The sequence below is a fragment of the Parasteatoda tepidariorum genome, chromosome 4 (assembly GCF_982258835.1).
Source record: "Parasteatoda tepidariorum strain Cologne lab strain chromosome 4, Ptep-v5.0, whole genome shotgun sequence".
In the NCBI taxonomy this organism is placed as follows: Eukaryota; Metazoa; Arthropoda; class Arachnida; order Araneae; family Theridiidae; genus Parasteatoda; species Parasteatoda tepidariorum.
Window position 1 is genome coordinate 29018867 of NC_141758.1, and position 21725 is coordinate 29040591.

The 21725-nt window shown below is 30.4% G+C and overlaps 1 protein-coding gene across 1 annotated transcript in view; it reads left to right on the top strand.

Moving 5' to 3' along the window:
* The first annotated feature begins 3389 nt into the window (after positions 1-3389).
* Positions 3390-21725, top strand: part of LOC107441602 (rhotekin-2) — a 105410-nt gene continuing 87074 nt past the window's right edge. The window contains exon 1 of the mRNA XM_071182088.2: positions 3390-3847. Coding sequence (XP_071038189.1) covers positions 3785-3847 — 63 coding nt within the window. The 5' untranslated portion in view covers positions 3390-3784. The remainder of the gene's footprint in view (positions 3848-21725) is intronic.

Sequence of the window (21725 nt, forward strand, 5' to 3'; positions counted from 1 at the left end):
GATTTATTAATCCTTCAACCATTATTTACATGATAAACACTTTTCAAGAAAAAGACAGGATTTGACTTCAATAACATGAATTCAGTTGCACGCTTTTATGCTTTCAACTACATTTCTTAGAACTCTATCAAAAACTGACCGTTTTAGGGAGCAGATACTATAAAAGAATTGGTGATAATTATATTCCACAAAACGGATCTTTTTACAATTCAGCATATAAACGTGAAAATAAACTTAATTTTCTGAATGAAAATTGTAGAACAGCATGAAGGGACCGCTCAAATATTATGTAACAGTATTTCAAGGGCTTTTTGAGATTCTTATAAATTGTCGGTCATATTATAAAGTTAAAAAAAATTTCGAAACTAGTGATTTTCGTTAAAGGAAAATTTACTGTCTTGTCCCCCCCCCCCCAATTTCAGCTGAAATAAGCAATTTGCTAACTCACTAGCGTAGTCGTGAATAGAGGGCCTAACATAACAGGTACTAAACTAAACAGGTACTAAAATTCCAATATTTTCTTGTGACATGAGAATTGCGTGTGTAAATTATGTGTTAGAACTTCAAAAATTCGGTATTACCGCTCGTTGAAAAAAATAAATTAAAAAAAAGGAATTTCTAATAGATATTTATGCCGCAGTCATCTCTAGTAAAAAAATACTAATTTTCTGATTTCAGAATCAAATTTAGATTCTCATGCTATTATCATGTTTTCGTTGATACGAATTTCTTAACTTTTTATAAGCTATGCCAGCAACTAAGTTATTGAGAAACCAATCTTTAAAAGTTATCGCTTGTCAACAAGAGCCAAGCTTATATATAGGCTGGGATGTCTACTGCATTGCTTTCTATAAAATATTATTTAACCCCTTGGGGACGGGTGATTCATAAAAGCATTCGTACAAAATCAGAATCAAGTTGTAATTAAATAAAAAACGGTAACTTAAATGTAGGCGTTGCGAATTTGACAGACTTACTTTGCTTTTACTTTAATTATTGTTAGTTTAATCATATATATAATCAATGTTAATTCAAAGTATAACTAAATAGTTTTATTTTGAACAAAGTAATGGTGAATTAAATAAATCAAGCAATTATAACCTCACCGAAAAATAAATTGCTAAAGAACTACTTTGATTACCAGTTTTATCTTTTTACCCTGATTGATACGGTTTTATGCTCGAACGTATTTGTGACAGTCGGCGCGAAAAGGTTAAAAGGATAAGGGAATTAACAATTTTTTTTTTTTTACATTTTGGTTAAATCTGAAAATACTTCAAACCGTTTAAAAGCCAATGGAACATGGTTATTGGAACATGTCTCTATTTCGAAAAGATTATGGTTGATAAACGAACTATTTCATTATTAGGATAAACAAGGATATCCACATAACAATATTATTAATATAAAAAGTTTTGATATATTCTAAGAAAAAAAAACCTAATTCTCTTTTCTCTCTGACTAACGGAGTAAAATATCTGCTTATTTAAACACAAATGTTTTAGGACTTTAAGTCACGTTTGGCATCCTTGAAAGATGTTAATTCGCCAGGTTAAGGGTTAAAACCTCACACTCAAAATGGGCCAAGTGTCCTATGTGCATGTTTGAATTTTATGTTCTCTGGGGGGGGGGAGGTGTTGAAGGAATCAAAATGACTCAAATTTACTAAACGAAGAAATATTCATTTTGCTACCACTCTTAAAAAAATGGAGCAATTTAGGATCTCTATGTACACCCGTAGCAGCTCAGTAATTAATTTCTAAAAAGGCGGAAATTTACCTTTTTGTATTGATGTGATAAAAAAGAATATTTGTTCTTAAAGTAAGTAGATAATTTGCAGTGTCAACTAGCAATGTCAGCTAGTTTTTAAATACATATATATGTGTTTGACCCAATTTTTTAATATATATATAAAATAAAATATTCAAGCTACCAGTCTCTATTGCTTTGAAAAAAAAAAGATAAGGTCTTTTAATGCAGTGATTTTATAGTAGAATAAAAATGTAAAACATAATAAAATAAAAAAAAACTTATTTAAAAGTGGTAGTTTATCTCGAACATTTATTTTCAATTTACTATTGAAAGTGAATGCAGGAAAAACTCTGTGGCATACCCTCCCTCCAACTGCTACGGAATTTCCGTAGTTTCAGAGATCTTCTTTTCTGACGGTAGCAAAATTAATGTCTTAATATTTAAAAAAAAATTAATTTTAGCGTAACGTATCCACTATTACTTATAAAAGTGCAGGCCATATGGCTAGATTCTTACGTTCTGATAAAAGTTTTATGAGAGATCCATTTGCTTTAAAAATTTCTACTTTGGTTCGCTACCACTAGAAAGAATTATTTTCAAAATCCTCATAAGTTGGAGGGTATGCTGTGGTAGAAATTCATTTTATTTATTTATTATCTCTTTAATTGTTCTATCGTAACTGCCACTATGACTTACATTTCAGATTAAATAAATAAAAATTGAGCTTTTACCTCCTATTTTATTTTAGTCTCCCGAAGCATCTCTAAAATGTAGAGAAGCCAACTTGCTCCGGACAGCAAATAATTATTTTCGAGTGGTAGTTTATTAATGTATGATTCTTGGTTTAAAAAGTTCAATTTATGAGGTTTTGATCCACCGCTATTTCTAAATAATTCGAAAGCTTATATAATTCGCTACTTTAAACCTAAGATATGCTATGCTGTTTAAAAAATTAATCAAAATTAGACAATTATTTGTAAATTTTAGTTTGTAGTTGTTTACCGTTTTTTTTTACTAATTACTGCTCGTCCGGAGCAGTTGGCTTAACTGAAAATGGGAGGCTTGGAGCTTCGTAGGTGTTAAATAATCAACTTGAGAAAGTTAAATAGACACCCATTTTTTTCATCATGAGTTAAACATCATGCGACACCCATTAACTGTTACGTAATGTTTGATTGATCCCGAAAAAAATACAAAATTCGTAGTTATACATAATAATAATCACCATAAAGATTATGATATTAACCTGTTGGACATATTGAAGGGTCTTAATGCAAAGTGTTGTATTAAGAAAGTTAAAAAGATCGTGAGTTTAACTCTGATTTGTCAGCAGCAAGGCGTGACGTAACCTCATTTTAAAAATCAAAAACTATCCATCGGCTTCTCTTTGACTTCAAATCCATTCCAAGTTTTCTTTTCACCTGTGTTCTTCGTATTTATCGTCTGAAGTGCGTTTCGCTACACGATTTATTTATGTCTCTATTTCTTTTTGTTTTTCGTTTATATCATCGTAATACAATTCACGCACGCGGTCACCCTCCGGTTATTTCAGCGTTTGCTAGCCAATCGGGAGAAAAAGTGTTTTCTAACCTGAACATGTGGTGAAAATAAAACCAGAAGGAATTCTTTTTAGATTTGTTGAAGATCGTCTGCTTTTAGTCTTGTATCATCTGTTTTCATATCAGTTCCAAACTATACCGGCGAATCTCTTAGTATCAGAGGAATATCGCCAATATTTAGAACTTTTTTTCTTTTCTCCGAACTAAATGAATAAACGCATTAGCGAAATATTTTAATCTGAAAAGAGAAGACTGGTTGTGAAATCTGTAAAAGCTAAGTCCTTCAACCCAAAACTTTTCATTAATAATCAAGGACGCTTTGGTACAAACTCCTGACATTCTAATAACACGAAAGTCTTGACGACTATTTCAAAACAATTCTTTCTTTAAAATATTCGAAAGTGCCTAATGGACTATTTGTCAGCGTTTGACAAAGTGCCGTGTAGTTAATATTCTGCCGTTAAGGGAGAAAGATGCCACGATATATTTATGCATTATGGCAGAAATCAGTGCATTTTTGTGATATTGATACAGAAGTAAGTTTTTTTTATTACCATTATTTTATTTTATTTTTCTTTGCAATGTTTCAAAAACCTTTTCATTGATCCTTGTTAATATTTATAACTCATGTGTTTTAAGTCAATACTCATGTGTATTAAATTGAAATTCTTTTTGAAACATATCTCTTTATCGAATATTTTTGAGTAATGTTCTGAAACTAAAATTATCAATAAACTAAATAACGTTAATTAGCGTTAAATAAACGTCTCAGCTAAACGTTCATAACTTGATAATTATTTAAGTATAGGTATTTCATGCAATTTTTACAAACATTAACTTTCCGAACGACCCAATTGTAACTAGTATTTTCAAGTTGATTCTGAAGTAAACAAATTTGAATGTTATGTTTGTTGACGACTGTGTTATGACTGTTGTGTAATGCAGAGATGCCAATTGCTCCGGACGTATTTTTTTTTTTTTAAAGGAAAAACAAATCGAGAACTGCGAACTAAAATTTGCAGAATTTCGGCTAATTTTGCCAACTTTAAACAGGCTGAACGAGGTTGGAGTTTAACAAATTGGCGTTGCGCATAAGTCTTTGAATTATTCAGAAGTAGTGATGAATAAAAACTACGAATCATACATTACAAGACTACCAGTTGAAAATATTTTTCCACTGCCCGGAGCAAGTTGACACCTCTGGTAATGTTTGTCATAAAAATTTATTGTTTAAACGAAACGAAATATTCAATTAAAATACAAATTTTAACGAATAGACTCTATTTAGAATTCATTAAGTTAGATACGGTTCATTACTTTTTTCTCTTAGTTAAATCACCACTTTTAACTCGCTTACTAAATTTAAAACTTTTTCAATAATAAAATTAATTTTTACTTTCGCAACCACTGTTATTACCTTAACAGTGCCAATTGAGAAAAGTTTTTTTTTAACTCAGAAGAATAAGAACTTGTTGCTCAGTTACTTCAATTATAGATTTTATCATGTAGAATCATAATATTCCTGCTACCCGTAATATAGTAACCAATACCAATATATAGTAACTGATGCGAAAATCAAAATTTTGAAAATATGTAAAAAGTAACACGTTTTTACTCAGACTATTTTGATATTTTCTGATGTTAGCTAAAATCTTAGTTTTTAAATATCTCAAAAATATAATATTAAACTTAAATCTTTGTCGCGTATATCTTTCATGTATTATGCAGAACATAAATGCCTATTTTTCTTTCAGTAAAAAAGAAATAGTTTAGTTTGGGCCTAAGCTTCGAAATGAAATTTGTGATCATGGTATTTTTCGTTATTCTAAACAGAACTGTCAACAGGAAGTAATAGTTATTTAATAATTGAGAAATCAAACACTTTTAAAAATTTGCTCTATTTTGCATCCAAGTGATTCTCACTGAAATGGCATTTTACTTATATCGTTAATTATTTATATACTGTGGTGGGCAAACTCTTTTAAAATCAAATGATAAAACAAAATTTTGCTTCCATTTTACATATTTCAGGAAAATCTCCGTCAAATAATAGAAGTAAGCAGGCCTGGTCTAAGTGTAATAACTAGCATAAATTAACTACTTAATCGAATCACGAAATTGATTCACGCGTTTATGGAATAAAATGATCTTGTCTCTTATGTTGGTTTAACCCTTTGGGGACGGGTGATTCAGAAAAGCATTCGTACACAATCAGATTCAGGATGTAATTAAATAAAAAACGGTAACTTAAATGTAGTCGTCGCTAATTTTACAGACTTACTTTGCTTTTACTTTAATTACTGTTAGTTTAATCATATATATAATCAATGTTAATTCAAAGTATAATTAAATAGTTTTATTTTGAACAAAGTAATGGTGAATTAAATAAATCAAACAATTATAACTCCGCCTACAAATAAACTGTTAAAGAATGACCTTGATTACCAGTTTTATCTTTTTACCCCGGTTGATACGGTTTTATGCTGGCACGTATTTGTGATAGTCGGTGCGAAAGAGTTAATTATATTTTTCGAGTCGAGTTTCAATAAGTAAAATTAGTATTTAAACCTCGCAAAGCGACTAAAAATGCAAAAAGTGGTGACTAATAAAATTCAAAATTTTATTAAAATTAGTAATTTTTTATAGCAAATTTTTTTCAGTTTGCAAGTGAGTTAAAGAATGTTTATGGTTGAAATATAAATAAAAGTTTGTTTGTTTTTAATTTTTAAATTTTTTTTTAAAATTTATTTATTAACAATTTTACTTCTTCTCTTTAAAAAATATATACCTTTTTTCAGATTTTTTTTTTTTGTACTTCTAACTTATTTTTCGGGTTTTATATACTTGAGGCTTATACGCAGTAAATAAAATTTCATACTATTTTCCTTCATTTTTTCCGTTAATCGTTAATATCTCTTTTCCGTTATGCATTTTTGTCAATATTGTCAATTCCTTATAGTAAAGGAAATTTTGGTTACAGCTTGTGAAATACAGCAGAAATTCTTAATAGCAAAAATTCCTCTCCTATCTTCTTTTTTTTTTCTTTTTCTTTAGTCTTCTACATATAGCAGTTAAAATTTTGTTGCGAATAACATTTACTGGTTTTTGACAGTAATGTGCAATAATATCGAAATAAAATAAAATTAATAAGAGCATTCATACATTAAGAAATACTAATAAAATCCAAACATAAAAGCCCCATTTCTTCGGACTAATAATTAGTTTACTTTGCACAGTCAACGAACTCTAAACAACCATTCTTTTGATATAAAAAGAATGAAAGAAGGTGTGAAACATAATTTGAATCGATTACTGAAATCAGTTTGATGGAAAGTAAGCCGTGCGATGATAGTTGTTATGATTTAAGAGGATGATGATAGTTGCGAAGTAGTTTGTTGGTTTGCAAGCTGATACAATCAAATCATTTTTTATTTTAGGCCTTGAAAAAATATGCAAAGAAAAAAGATATATGTGATGATAGATTATCTGAAAACAATCTCCTCAAAACATATACATAAAAAAACATCTTTTTTCTTTGGACAATAAAAGTATTATTAGTCGCTGAAGTTTTTCTAATCTAATTCGATCGATAAATCGAATTATGAGAAAAATTATTATTCTCAGCATCTACATAGTTCAATTATTTTAGTTATTATTAAAGTGGAATAAAATTTAAATATAAATATTTGAAGAAGAAAAGAAAACGATTCAGTTTGAGTTAATATTTTGAAGAACTATTTTTTAATGATAAATAATAAATATTCATATTTTTGTACAATCTGTTCAAAACATTTTACTGTGATATCAGTTATTTTTAAAGAATTTATTCACTCTTTCTTAAAAATCATTTCAATAGATTGACTTTCATTTTATATTTATTTCTAGTGCATGGATTTAAATGTCAACATCCACTCTTTTTGAAAAAGGTTTTTTTCCTCAGAATTTATAAAACTATAATTTTAAGTATTTTTATGCATTTTAGATTTTGTGGAATCTATAATTTTGTGCAATTGAAAATTTTCTTAAAATTTCCGCTACAATCAACTTTAAAAACTACATAAATTGAAGTTTTAATAATCCTCAAATAATGATTCTCAAAATCATTTTAACTTAATTTTTTAAAATTATTTATAAATATGAATTATAAAAGCATAAATACATATATATCAGGGTTCGAAAAAACTCAGAAATTTTATCCGTCCCCGAGGACGGCTTGTCCAACAATGTACCCGTCCTCCTTTGAAACTAACAAAATTACAAATTTACTCGAATTATGTGTTTCTAATAATCTTCGCTTCGCTGGTTATAGGTGACCCCCGTGGCGCTACGAACAAACTCAGTGCTGGTTATTGTTGACCCCATGGCATTCAACGCGTTAATTATCCCAAAAATAATTTAAAAATAAGTGTAATTTAATGATTTGTAATGTTATATCGTGTACAATGGAAACCTATTTCTGAAAAGCTGGAAAAATAAACTTCTGTATGTGATGAAATATGTAGGAGGGAATGGAAATAAATGAATAGGAATATGCTTTTACCACGAGTATGAGTTAATAGGTAGTGTGTTATAGGATGTACAACTACATTTCATCTGCCATTGAACCAAAAACACATTTTTTCCCTATCCTTAACATAATAATTTCCTGCAGAGAACAAGTTTCACAGTAACAAGTAGGTGTCAAAGAGGTGGAGAACCTCTCATCCTACCCATATAGATTTATCCACCCCAACTGTCGTCTGCTCATAATCGATATCCGATTATTCCCCTATCCCGACAACAGCGTAGGAGAGGAGGGGAATTACGCACAAACTCATTCTATGATTCATCCTAAACAAGATGAAAGACTCAGAATAAAAAAATATAAAAAAAGAACGAAAAGAAGAGGAAGGCACACACCCCACACGTTCCATATATATCCTTTGTCCTCCGCATGCAAAGTACGGTGGGCAGACGAGAAAATGAATTGCTTTATTCATCTGCAACATCTCAACCCAACTTCACAGTAACGAGCGAATTCATCTAGCTCTAATGCACCGACAATGCGGGCATAGAGCTTTCCTAGTGGGAGGAAAATATGTTCGATTGAAAATCTGTGTTTCTATATCTGTGTTCTTCTGGGTCACAAGTTCTAATACTAAAAAAGAAGAAAAAATTGGAGAAAAAAATTCTAAAATGTATCTTCCGGGATATTATCATTCAACACTCGGCCCAGAGGAGATAAACGTGCAACCTTAGGATAAGAGGATATGGGACTATATTTTATAGTTTTCCTCATTCTAGAAAGAAAAAAAAATATTTGGACTAGCGTCTGTAATTTTTCAGAAACCTTCAACATTTTTTTTATCGTATTATGGCCGTTGTAAATAAATATAACAACTACAAAACGAAATATTAAAATTTAAATAATAAAGCGAGGACTATTTGCATTACTGGATTTTAATTCTTATTTGGAATGAGCTTTAGGTTGGAGATTTTTTTTTACATAAAAACTGTGTCGATCTCAAGTTTACTTTGTTTTTCATTTATTTTTTCAGTTATTTTCTTCTATAGTGTTGATCTATGTTCTAAATTCTTAAACATAGAATTGTTGTTATTTCTAATGGCACTTGCCTACATCAGCAATCCAGTTTGGCGAAACCAAGCGAATTTAAGGATATAGAGAGCGTTTTTTGTTTCCCAGTGGCGCCATCTATGACCAAAAATATAACGGCAGGCCCACACACGTCACAGCCCGTTTTATAGGTCGAACCCATTCATACACCCATTCATTGTCACATTATGAAAGTCTAAAATTTGAAAAATGTCATTCTGTGATGAATTTCAACATCAACCTAGTCGCTTTGTTGAACATGCACAATTCAGTCAGAATATCATTGTTTACTTCCAGCACTGGAAAATGCCGACTTTAAGCAATACATATTGGATTAAAAATAAAAATAAAATTAAAACAAACTATTTTTTTCCCCATTACACCCGTTCCATTAATTTCTTATCCACATTTACCCATTTTAGTGAAAAATAACTATATTTAATACTGCCATTATTCACAAACTGAATATCGACATTTGCCTTCTAAGCTCGAAATTAAGATATCTTACGCAAATATTATAAATCGGCAATCACACTCAGTGCAAGTTGGTTGTCGACGTGTGCAGGAAAGGTGACCAATACGTGATTCTGACTACATTGACTCAATCATGCGTTGTCGACGAAATTGTAGAGCCTTAGCCTGCATGACTCCCTGATCCACAACTGGCTGTTACATGAATTTCTTACTTTTTTCTTTCACTGAAGCGATTGTTGTCGTTGTTTCTAATACTCCTTACCAAATACCAGGAAAAGCCTGCTTGGTACTCGAATTTAAGGCAGAGGGTGCGTTTCTAGTTCTTTAGTGACGCCATCTATGGCCAAGAATACGACTTTAGTCTCACACACGTCACAGCCCGTTTTAAACGGTGGATCCATTCATATATTCATTCATTCATCCACAGATCGATCAATACCCAATTCATAACAACCAGAGATCTTGATTTGTAATGGAAACTTGGAGGATATTGTGACCCGACAAATTTAACATTCACCTGCCACCATTTACTACACGGGAAGTTTTCGGGCATGGATCCAACGCTCTACCAACCGGGCTGAAGTGATTATGGCAATAATTATATTCACCAGAGGCTTTCGATATTCTCTAATTTTGATCTTAAGCAGGCCACATATATTAATAGGTAACTCTGACAATATTATAATTAACATACAATTTAATATAACTAATATGCAATAATTAGGTAATTAAAATATTAATTTCTATGATTTTTTTTAACCCTTTCCTGTGCAGTGTATCCAGTCTGGCACCACTAAATCTGCAAATGTTACAAACAACTAGAAATGTAAAATTAATTGCTTTTAAACCTTTAACAACCAATATTCTGTAAACAAAAAAGAGCTTAGCATATCGATTCCCTTAGTATATACTGTCTAAGATGTCCGGCACGCGACTATAAATTTAGATCGAAGTTTGGTCTACGGGAAAAGGGTTAAAGCCTCCATGTTAGCATAACTGTTTTGAAACCGAGACTGCAAAGAGTATCTTAATAACATAGAAAAATATACCGTGAAATCAAAACGAGTTTGTTGTATCATTACGAAGTCGTGAAGTGGTAATTAGGAAGTGATAGTGCATATATATCCTAGTATTTTATTTTTTAGTCAAGAGAAGGTCAGATTGAAGGTTTTCTCTTCTCAGGATATGCTTACGAAATTCGATAGCTTAATTGAAATGATCATGACATCGGACATTTGAATTGAACGTTTAATAAATGTGAGACGAAAAACTGGTTCTTAAAAAAAAGAAACTCGTAGAGCATCTCTTTGACAAAAACTAATAAGAGTGTTGTTTGCGTGGTATTTATAAGCAACTATAATTAAAATTCCAATTATGCCTTACTTTGAATAGGCAATTTTTAAGCAACGAAGAATAATGGAAATTTCATATGCTCTTTTAAATGAGAGGTTTACCATACTTAAATAAAAATTATAATAACATGGAATTTAAATAATTATTTGTTGGACGTGACACATTAGGACATACGGAAATTAAACTGCATTATTTTGTTTATTTAAGTATACTTTGAACGGAATGGTGCTCGAGAAATTCTTTAATTATGTGAATAAATTTGACTGCTGCAATTACTTTGTTTTAATATATTTTTTTATTAGTTTTGTTCCGAAAATACTAATGTAGGGATAATCTGATGCAATAAAATGTTATTTGCAAGTGTTAAATGTGTACAGGCCTCTCAAATCTTCTTCATTTAAAGTGGTGGTAAATTTTATGCTTTAACATTTTAAATTACAGATATTGAGTACCACAAATTTTTTTGTAAAAAACAGAATAACATTGCTTAGATTTCTTTTAAGTGTTAGAGATATTTTAAATACAGTTGTTTTGATATTTCATATACAATTGCTTTTGTTAAGTATGCTTCAAATGCTTTATGTAATCTTACCAATATTGTGAAGTTGCTACTTTCAATATATTTTAATAAATATTTTGAATTCCATTAGTTAGCATTTTTATTCTCCTGTGACAACACTAGTATAATGGTGCGACTCTTTATGAGGAGAAAATTCACTATAGTATAATTTCCATTTTTTACGCTTTCTGATAAAGATTTTTTTCTAGTGGTAGCGGTTTTTATATTTGTTGGCAGGAATTTAAATAAACACTTATTGTTTTAAAGGTATGTTAGACTTTGATATATATACCTGCCAACTTTCACTCTTTTCGAAAAGGGATTTTCAGAGTGGTTGCAAAACAATAAACGAAAAACAATCTGACTCAAAAATATATTTATATTTTGATCCCGTTGAAATTCGCTTGAGGAAGGATTATTATGCTCTGATATATTTATTGTAATTATTTATATGTAGTTTTGGTCAAACTCATTTATAATTATCATTATAATTCAAAAAGTTAATTGGAATAACCTGAGTATTGCTACCACTTTAAATATGAAAATAAAATCTTTCGGAAAATCCGGAAGAGTTGGAAGGTATGGATATATAAACGTAAATATATAATTTTAAATGATTATACTGGGGAACGGCTTTTTTTTTTTTTTTTTTTTTTTTGCATATATACAATAAATTGATCTTCTTATCTAATTTGGGTATGAGGGATTTTAAATCTGAAATAAGTTTTTTTTTTCTCCGAAATCATTTTTTTCAAAGTGATTTTTTTAGTTTAGTTTATTTCTTTGTATAAATGCAAAAGTTTATACAGAACGTATAGGTTAAAGTCTAATTCTTTAAAAATAATACTCAAGAGAAAAAAAACATGACATTAACTTATTAGCTTTTTCGACCACTCCTTACACAGCAAAGAAGTGGAGACACTTAGGATTCACTCGAGAAAATGTGAAAAAAATCCTGGTTAAGAATATATTATTTAATCAAAAACTGTAACTTGTAGAGAGTAAGTGATTGCAGAATGGTAATCAGCGACGCGAAAATTCAAAAATCTCATGCAAAATAAATAGACAATTAAAATAAAATAAAGCTTGTTACCGTACGTTATTTAAAAAAATTTATAATTCATTGTTCGATCTTTGCAATAAGTGTCAACTTTCATAATCTGCTCTTGTTCAAAATGCTTTAACATTCTTACTTGCGTAATTTCAAAAAAAATAATTCGTTGGAACAAAGAGTGAATTGCTATTAATGAGTTAGGTGTCACAATCTGGACTATAATCAGTGCAATTGCTCGCCTAAGTCACCTAAACTACTAACACTAATTCCTAATCAGACTATTTAATCTTTGCTTCAATTTCCACCCAATCAATACAACGAAAAAAAATATTTCCATGAAAAAAAACTAATAAGAACTATCCATTTACAAAGTATGGAACATTATTTAGATAAGTTATTGTTAAAGTTATCTGTTTGATTCTGACTAACATAAAAGGCAGGTTGTCGAGGCTGAAAGAAACAGCAGTTAGATTTAAACAATTGGCTTTTAAAATTCAACACAAAAGTAGAATTATTATCGCATCAAGTGCGAAACATTGATTGTCGCCTCTTAAGGTGGAACCCACGTCTTGATTAATTAAGCAAATGTCAGCGAACCGTAACCACTTTTTACTTCTATAATTTGAGCAATTGTATTTTGTTTTCTACCGGAAATGTAAAGAATTGTTGGCATTTAGTTAAACAATAAATAATTATTTATTACGTAAGTAGCATGTAATTCTGATTTGTGTGTAGTGCTCATTAATTTTGAGAGATTAAGTAATTGCTTATTATAAATAAACAATAAGGAGTAAATTATTTGTTCAATACAAATTATTCATCTTCAGTAATATTTACTCAAAACATTAAATAGATTATTAAAAAAAAATTTTTTTTTGTTTGCTTTCAAGTAATTAACATAACTTTAGATGAAGTGTGATGCGATTCTGATATCAATAAAAGGCCTGCAGCATCTAAAAACAGATGAATTTTATTAACTTCTGAATTTTATTCTGCGGGATCGAGGTGATATTCCCACTGGTCCCGCGTTTGAGATCTCCCGCAGGATCGGGATTACATTCCCTGCTTGTGACGTTCCGGAATTTTCAAGGTTATCTCAGAAATTCTGGTTAGAAGTGCTTAAAGTTTATGTTACGTAAGAAATACAATGGATTGCAGGTTAAATAAAAAATAGTTGCGTCCATTGTACAATTCCTAACAATCCTTTTGAAAACAAATTTACTACAAAATATGACAGCTATTGCTCAAACTTTCGATAACGAAACTATTACGATACAATGATTTATTAACTATTTTATATATTACACTGTTTTAAATTTCAATAAAAACAACATTTTTTTTAGAATCTATTCTCAGTAAACACAAGAGCAATTTCTGACTCAAATAAATAGGCATTTATCACGAAAAATTGGCACTTTTACGATCGAAAACAAAGAAACTTGTCTGCAACTGTACATCATTTGACGAATTTATATCTCTATTTCTCCATAGAGGCGTTCGATTGAAATCATTGAACTTCAACCATCGTTTCCACTGCAACCATTTTATCTGCCATAGATCTCTCCATAAACATTTTTTTAAAAAACGCATTATTTGATGGGCTAAGGACCATTTTTATCGCCAAAGGCATGTCCTTCCGATGTTTTGAATGATTTATCGCCGGGTGATTTAACTTTAACACGCAAATACTCGCCAACTGTTTTAGATATTTGTTATTTTTTTTGCCCACAAAAGCTCACGAAAGAGACGATATATCGACCAATTTTACGGTAGAATGCTGTGGAATTACGTCCGCAGCACTGTTAAGTTACGGTTCATTGTGATGGAGGACTTCTGTCCAAAGGGGTACGGATATAATTGCATAATATGCCGGCTTCTTGAAATGAAATACTGCTGAGAGTGAATGCGGAATGCCTGCGGACAGAGAATTATGATACTTTGGAAACTTGCCTTTGATTGTTCTTTTCCTTTTTCCGACTGATTATCCTACATTTTAAACTTGTTTTCTGATTTAAAAAGAAATGTTGCAAATGTTATGTTAACTCTTTGATTGTACTCGCAATAATATTAATAAAATATTTTGTTTCACCAATCAAGTTATTTATATATGTATGAGTCGTTATTTTCGAAAATGGAATATGTCCATTTGGAGTTAAAAAAGTTGTTTCTTTTTTTCTTTTTTGGATGTAGAAATCTTTTCAAAATTTAATGCGTTAAAACTGAGTGTATAAAAGTGTATAGAAGCAGTGAATATTGTAAAATAAAATCATTTACTTAATACAACTTAATTAAAGTTTCACTTAGTTAAGGTTTTAATGAAATATTCAAGGTTTTGAGATTTCGTAACTTGATGCCATAACAGAGCTATCAAAGCTGCAATAATTACAACCTTAATCAAGTATATTCCAACTTAACACGTTCACGCCGAGTGTTGCGCCTGAAAGCGGGACGGAAAAGAGAGAATACTGGTAGAGGAACTATTTTAATATTAGATAATATTCGGGAGGAGTTGATCTATTCTCAACAATAACAATTCACTGTAAGGAAATTTTTCACGGCGAAGAAGCAATTCAATATAAAAATTGCATCCGTTAAAAACAATTGGTAGTTATGGGTTTTTTTTTTATTCCCGGAAAAAAACTAAAAAATGAAATTTATTTGTTACCAGTTTTTACTCCGGTGCGCCGCCCGATGAGACAATCTAGCGTGACCCACCGGTGGGTCACCCCGGCGTGAACGTGTTAATTTAAGTAACATCTTTAATTTTTTTATTAATAACTGTGGGAAACCTGATAATCTATAATTTAAAAAAAATATGAGTAAGATACAAAATATGAGAGAATTAACCTTTTGCACTCCACTGATACATGCTTGCCAACTTTTAACCCTTTCGCGCCGACTGTCACAAATACGTGACAGCATAAAACAGTATCAACCAGGGTAAAAGGATAAAACTGGTAATCAAAGTAATTCTTTAGAAGTTTATTTGTGGGCGGGATTATAATTGTTTGATTTATTTAATTCACCATTACTTAGTTCAAAATAAAATTATTTAGTTATACTTTGTACTAACATTGATTATATATATGATTAAACTAACAATAATTAAATTCAAGGCAAAGTAAGTCTGGGAAATTAGCAACGCCTGCATTTAAGCTACCGTTTTTTATTAATTTACTTCCTGATTCTGATTTTGCACGAATGCTTTCATGAATCACCCGTTCCCAAGGGGTTAATCCCTTCCATTATAATTTTTCCCAGTGGTAGTAAAATGGAATTAATATTTCTATTGCAAGCAAAAAAATACGTTGTAACTGAAAAAGCTTTAACTGACAAGTATGAACTTGAATTGATTATGAGACTGACGCGCTGCCTTCTGCGCTACCGAGGCAACAAGTATGTTAGTAATGCATTTAAATATATATGCTTAATTTTTTTTAAGAATAGTGGTATTTAAAATCATTTTAAAATTAATCTTATAAAAGAAAAAAAAGTATATATTTACTACCACTTTAAAAATAAAAATAAAATTTTACGTAAATACATATACATAATAATAACATATTTTATTCATCAGTCTTTGTGTTTTAAATCAACTGGTTTCCCAATGTTGAAATAGAAACGTATTGAAATATTTACTAACCCTTTGTCCTAGAGATCCTTTTAACGATTAAAAATACGGATAATATCACTTACAGGTAATGGATCAAAAACTACTTTATTGGAATTGCATACTTCAGCAGGCTTGATCGCCCAAGAAGTACCTTTAAATTTATTTTTTTACTATAGTAAGAATATACTCTCAGAGTTTTGATTTTATTTCTAAATTTTGCTTTAATATGTATAACGGTAGTAAAATTTTTTGCTTTTTGTATTTTAATTTTACATGATTTTGACGACACATACATTATTTACTTCCTCGAAAAGTGTGAGTCATATATGCATTCTCAGAATGGTGACAATCAGGGAAAAGTTGAAACTGGTTGTCAAACTATTTCTTTACCATTTCGTTAATGAACGAGGTAATAAAAGTTTAATCAAACTTAGCACAAAACAAAAACTATAAATTTACACTTTGAACTAACTTTGATTAAATATGTTAGAATTAAGTAGAAAGCAAAAATAAGTTTGTCAAGTTATCCATGCCCACATTTAAGCTACCACTTTGTATTTTTTTTTTCCATCCTGCACTCGCACGAATGCATTTATGTCTGCTCTGAAGGGATTTAAAACATGCAGATAAAAGGCTTGATAGCCATTTAGTAAGGTGCTATGTTGGTGAAATTTAAAGAAAACCCCGGTTCATGCAATTTTAATATGACTAGCATCAAAAAGAATGCTCTTCTAAAAGTGTATAGGTTGGAAACAACGTAATTCATTATTCTCATACTTATCAACCTACACCTGGTTACTAGACATGGGAATGTAAAAAATTTAAGATTTAGAGTGGGTATTTTTTATGCCAGGGTTCATCCGCACCTCTGAAAAGTTGAAAAGTGGTTGTAACTAATGATGAAACGTGAATCTAAAAATATGAAAGGTGGTACCTACAAAAAAAAAGGTAATCAGTCAAATCTGGCTATTTTATTCTCTTTGGTGTATGTAAAAAATTAAAACTATCACTTTTAAAAGGTTAATACTCATAAGACTTCAAATAACTTAGCAGATTAAAGCGTTAACCCTTTGACTTGCGAATATTTTCCAACCGTAGTTTGGCACACTTTGGCTGCAAAGTGTAGTCAGGCAACACCTTAGCAACAACGACTTTATTTAGTGTATTTTTGACTGAAAAGGCATTATTTTTCTCTTCGTTTCTTTAAAAATGGGAACCTGAAACTAAATTGTTTTTACCGGGCCTCTACCATCACCTCCTACATCAAAAAGCCTCCACGCGGTCTTTTATAAGTAGTCCGCGCAGACTATTTAAAAAGTGAACCAGTTGTGCGCATGAATCCGAAATCTTTTATAAGAGTAATTGAGAAGAATTCGTCATATATATTTGAGAATTGGATCTGTAGTGGTTGACAAGTGAATAAGGCAAACCAATAATGTTCATAAATAAAACAAATTTTTAGTCCTATATTTGCTACCACTTTCTTATTTTAACTAGATTTTATATTAGGTGACTCGTTCGGAATGCTTATCCCCAGTATAAAAGTTGTTTTGCGTAAAGAATAATTTCATTGGAATGGAAAGTTTGCACGAGTTTTTATGAAAAAAAGAAATTAGAATTTCGTAAGAATTTAATTTTAAAAATGTGGGTAGCTAAAATTTGGCGACAGTTTGGAATCTAATAGTGCAAAATTTCTAGTGGCTTGTAGCGTTTTTCGATTTTGTGCTGCAAGACTGACCGGCTGTATAAGGCAATGGGCTTAAACAAAGATAATTTTAAAAACATACAATTTTGCTTTAATTTGACCAGCCAGAACATTATGAATTCAAACGTAAGTGATACCTATTGGTGATTGTGGGCCTATTGGGATTGGTGAACATAGGCCTAACTTATTTCAAATTGAACTCATTATCATTTAAATTCAATTAGTCGATGAAATTACTAACATGTAAAAAAAAATAGTTAATTTTGAACTATCAATTAAATTCAGTTGAACAGTCCCATCAGTAAAGTCGAATAATAAGCCTAGATCGAATAAAAAGATATTTTAGTATTGTTCTTGACTGTAAGACCATTGTCCTCTTATTAATGCAACAAAAAAAAAGAAAGAAAGATAGTTATGCATCGCATTTCAATGTAAAAAATGCGTAAGTCTTAGCACAAGTATTTCAGTATTCATGTATGTGTATCGTAAAGTCTAATTGGGAGAATTTGTGGTCTCCAAAGAAACGGTTTCATGTGACGTGATAAAAACAATTACGAACTTTTACCCCATGATCTTCGGCGTCAATTCGGAGAACTTATGCTTTGTTCTTGGTCACGCTTTACAAAGTGTATTACCATATTCATGGACACAAAGGAAGCATATCACACACGTGGACCATCGATTAGTTGACAGTGGCTTGAGACAGATTTAGTAAAAGTGATTTTTAAGGTTTTAACAAAATTAATCTCTGGGGCAATTAAATAATAAAAAAAAAAAAAACTAGGAAGATCTGATTACTATTTCTTGTGATTGTTTTACATATATTTTCCACAAAAACAAAGACCATTTTATTAACATAATATACAATTACTAACTAACAAACTAATCATGTTTTTTTCAGAGTACCTATCCAGGAATGGATATCTGCTCTTTCATCTAAATTGTAGAATATGTGGAGGAAGGGAAGGGAGGTGCTGTGTTAACATTAAGTTAAATCTCAGAATGAACAATAATTGAAAATCAAAAAATCAAGTCTGGGTTATATATAAAAATAAACCGCAAGATAATAAATATAAAATTAAAGAGCTGTCAACTTCTATGACCGTTGAAAAGAATTTTTCTTAACCCCTTGGGGACGGGTGATTCAGAAAAGCATTCGTACAAAATCAGAATCAGGATGTAAATGATCAGGTAACTTAAATGTTGTCGTTTCTAATTCGACAGACTTACTTTGATTTTACTTTAATTATTGTTAGTTTAATCATATATATAATCAATGTTCATTCAAAGTATAACTAGTTTTATTTTGAACAAAGTAATGATGAATTAAATCAATCAAACAATTATAAATCCGCCCACAAATAAACTGCTAAAAAATTCCTTTGATTACCAGTTTTATCTTTATACCCTGGTCGATACGGTTTTATGCTGGCACGTATTTGTGACAGTCGGCGCGAAAGGGTTAATGGTAGCAACATTAGCGTTTAGGCGTATTAAATCTTGAAGATTAAAGTTTCAAAAAAATTTTTAAACTACCACGACGAATCAATAACTTAACAAATATGTAAATAAGATTCATTTGTTCGCTAATTCATACCTGCCAACTTTCACTCTTTCCGAGAATGGATTTTCAGAGTGGTTGCAAAACAATAAACGAAAAACAATCTGACTCAACATATATCTATATTTTGATCCCGTTGAAATTCGCTTGCGCAAGGATTTTTATGCTTTGATATATTTATTGTAATTATTTATATGTAGTGGTGGTCAAACTCATTTATAATTATCATTATAATTCAAAAAGTTAATTGGAATAATCTGAGTATTGCTACCACTTTAAATATGAAAATAAAATCTTCCGGAAAATTCGGAAGAGTAGGCAGGTATGCTAATTATTCCATTTACTCCCCAAACTTTAGTTTTGTCATGTATGTTTCTTAGTTTAATTTCAGGATGAATAGGAAAAGGGCCGTAAGCCCTCGGGCGCCCAGTTCCACTACAACGAACGAACGAATCTATTCTTAGGGAAGTCTTAATAGCTTTTTTGTTTTAAAAAATTCTTCCTAACTTAATTGCTGATAAACTACCACTTAGTAAAATCTTTTTCAATGACTGAAAACGTTGGCAGGTATACAAGTACTATAATTTTTCGTAGCCTTTAGTTATATTTTACGTTGATTAACCCCTTAACTTGTGCGCTCGAGTTAATTCGAGCGCGCTATACAGGCCAAACTGTGCACACTCGAGATAATTCGAGCGGCGTTGCATTTTATGCTCATACCTGCCAACTTTTACGCATTTGGCGTAAAATTTTATTTCTATATTTAAAGTGGTAGTAAAAGGTATGCTTTCTATATATTCCTTGCACTTATAAATTTAAATTATAATATTTTTAATTCACCACTATTTTTTAAAAAAATAAGCATATAGATTAATATGTAATACTCTTCTAGTACTCCGCATAAGCTTGTTCATAATACAGCAAATGTTTCCTCCTTAAAATTGCAATTTACATTTCATTTTACTACCACTGGGGAATATCATCCTTGAAAGGATTAAAAGTTGGCAGGTATGTATGCTACTAAAATTTTTCACTCTCAAATATAATCAAGAATTTAAAATAATGTGAAAGCTAAGAAAAAAATCGTTTTATTGATATTTATCATTTACATAGGATTGTAAGCTATAACATTTAATTATTCAAGAAAAAATATACAGAGATGCCAACTTGCTCAGGACAGCAAATATATATTTTAAAGTAGTAGTTTATCAATTGTGATTTTTGGTTTAATAAATTCAATTTAGTAGATTTTTATCCACCACTATATCTAAATAATTATATAATATGTAATTGACCACTATACAGTATTTATGTCATTCTATACCTTTTAAAAAGCAAGCAAAAATAGTTAATTATCTACTTTGAAAATATTTACCGTTTTTTAATTATTTTGGGTGCCCGGAGCAATTGGCATCTCTTAATACTGCCTTTTTCCATGGAACAAAAGCACAGTATATCAAAATTGTCCACCAAAAGAGAAGACAATGTTCTAAAGTGTGTTTTTTTACATTAAAAAAAATTGATTTTTTTGGCCTGTTTTTTTCATAGAATCTGTGCGTTAAGGGGTTAATAAAGTGAACAAGAATATATTGTCACGATAAAAAAAATTCTATTTTAACGTCCGCCCTTTCCGACGAATTCGAAAGTATACTTCAAAAAGTTTTCTTTTTTTAAAAATGAAGTACACATTTTTATACATACAATATAGAATTTGAAAACGACAACATTTACTCAATCGTTGGAGCAGAACACAATCATCAAGAAGCTCTCTGCAAACATGCATTTTACATTCCGGAATTTTACTTCATTGAATACGTTTTCGAATTTCGTAAAGGAAATTGAATTCATGGGAAAAAATTTACACGCATTTCTTCTCTTGAAAAAAAATATCTTAAAGCTGTTGAGTTTTGTACTTTGTGTTGCCACTTGATAACAAAGAAACTCTTGAAATTCTTTTTCTGGGAGGAACCTGTGAAGAAGCCATATCAAAAGGAAAAAGGAAGCCGTACCGGACGTTAAAAAAGATTCCAGCTGGGCTACATGGAATGCGGGTCATGATTACATCTCCATTTTTTTCTTTTTTCCATAGGAGTAAATAATTAAATGATTTCGCGTTTAGTTGAATGTAGGACATCATAAACGATTTTAGTTTCTGAATATAATTTTGAGTGATTGTTGTATGGAAAATCACACTTCTTTTTCTTATTCATTTCATTTTGAAAGCTTTTCTGCGCATTCACCCACTTTTTCTTTCACAACTTTCTTCAGGCAGTAGTTACACGAATGATAGGATAATTATTTGTGAGTTAGTTTTCAATTTAAAGCAAACGTCGTGATGAATTCAAACAAATGCATATTTGAAATGTCATTGTGTAGTAATTTATGCATCAAAAATAAATAATCGGGTATATTTATCGTATTATTTATAACTAAGCAGCAGATTTTAAAAAAGTACCTACTGTTCAGCCATTTTTCTTTTTTCTTTTGTTTTTTATAGACGTC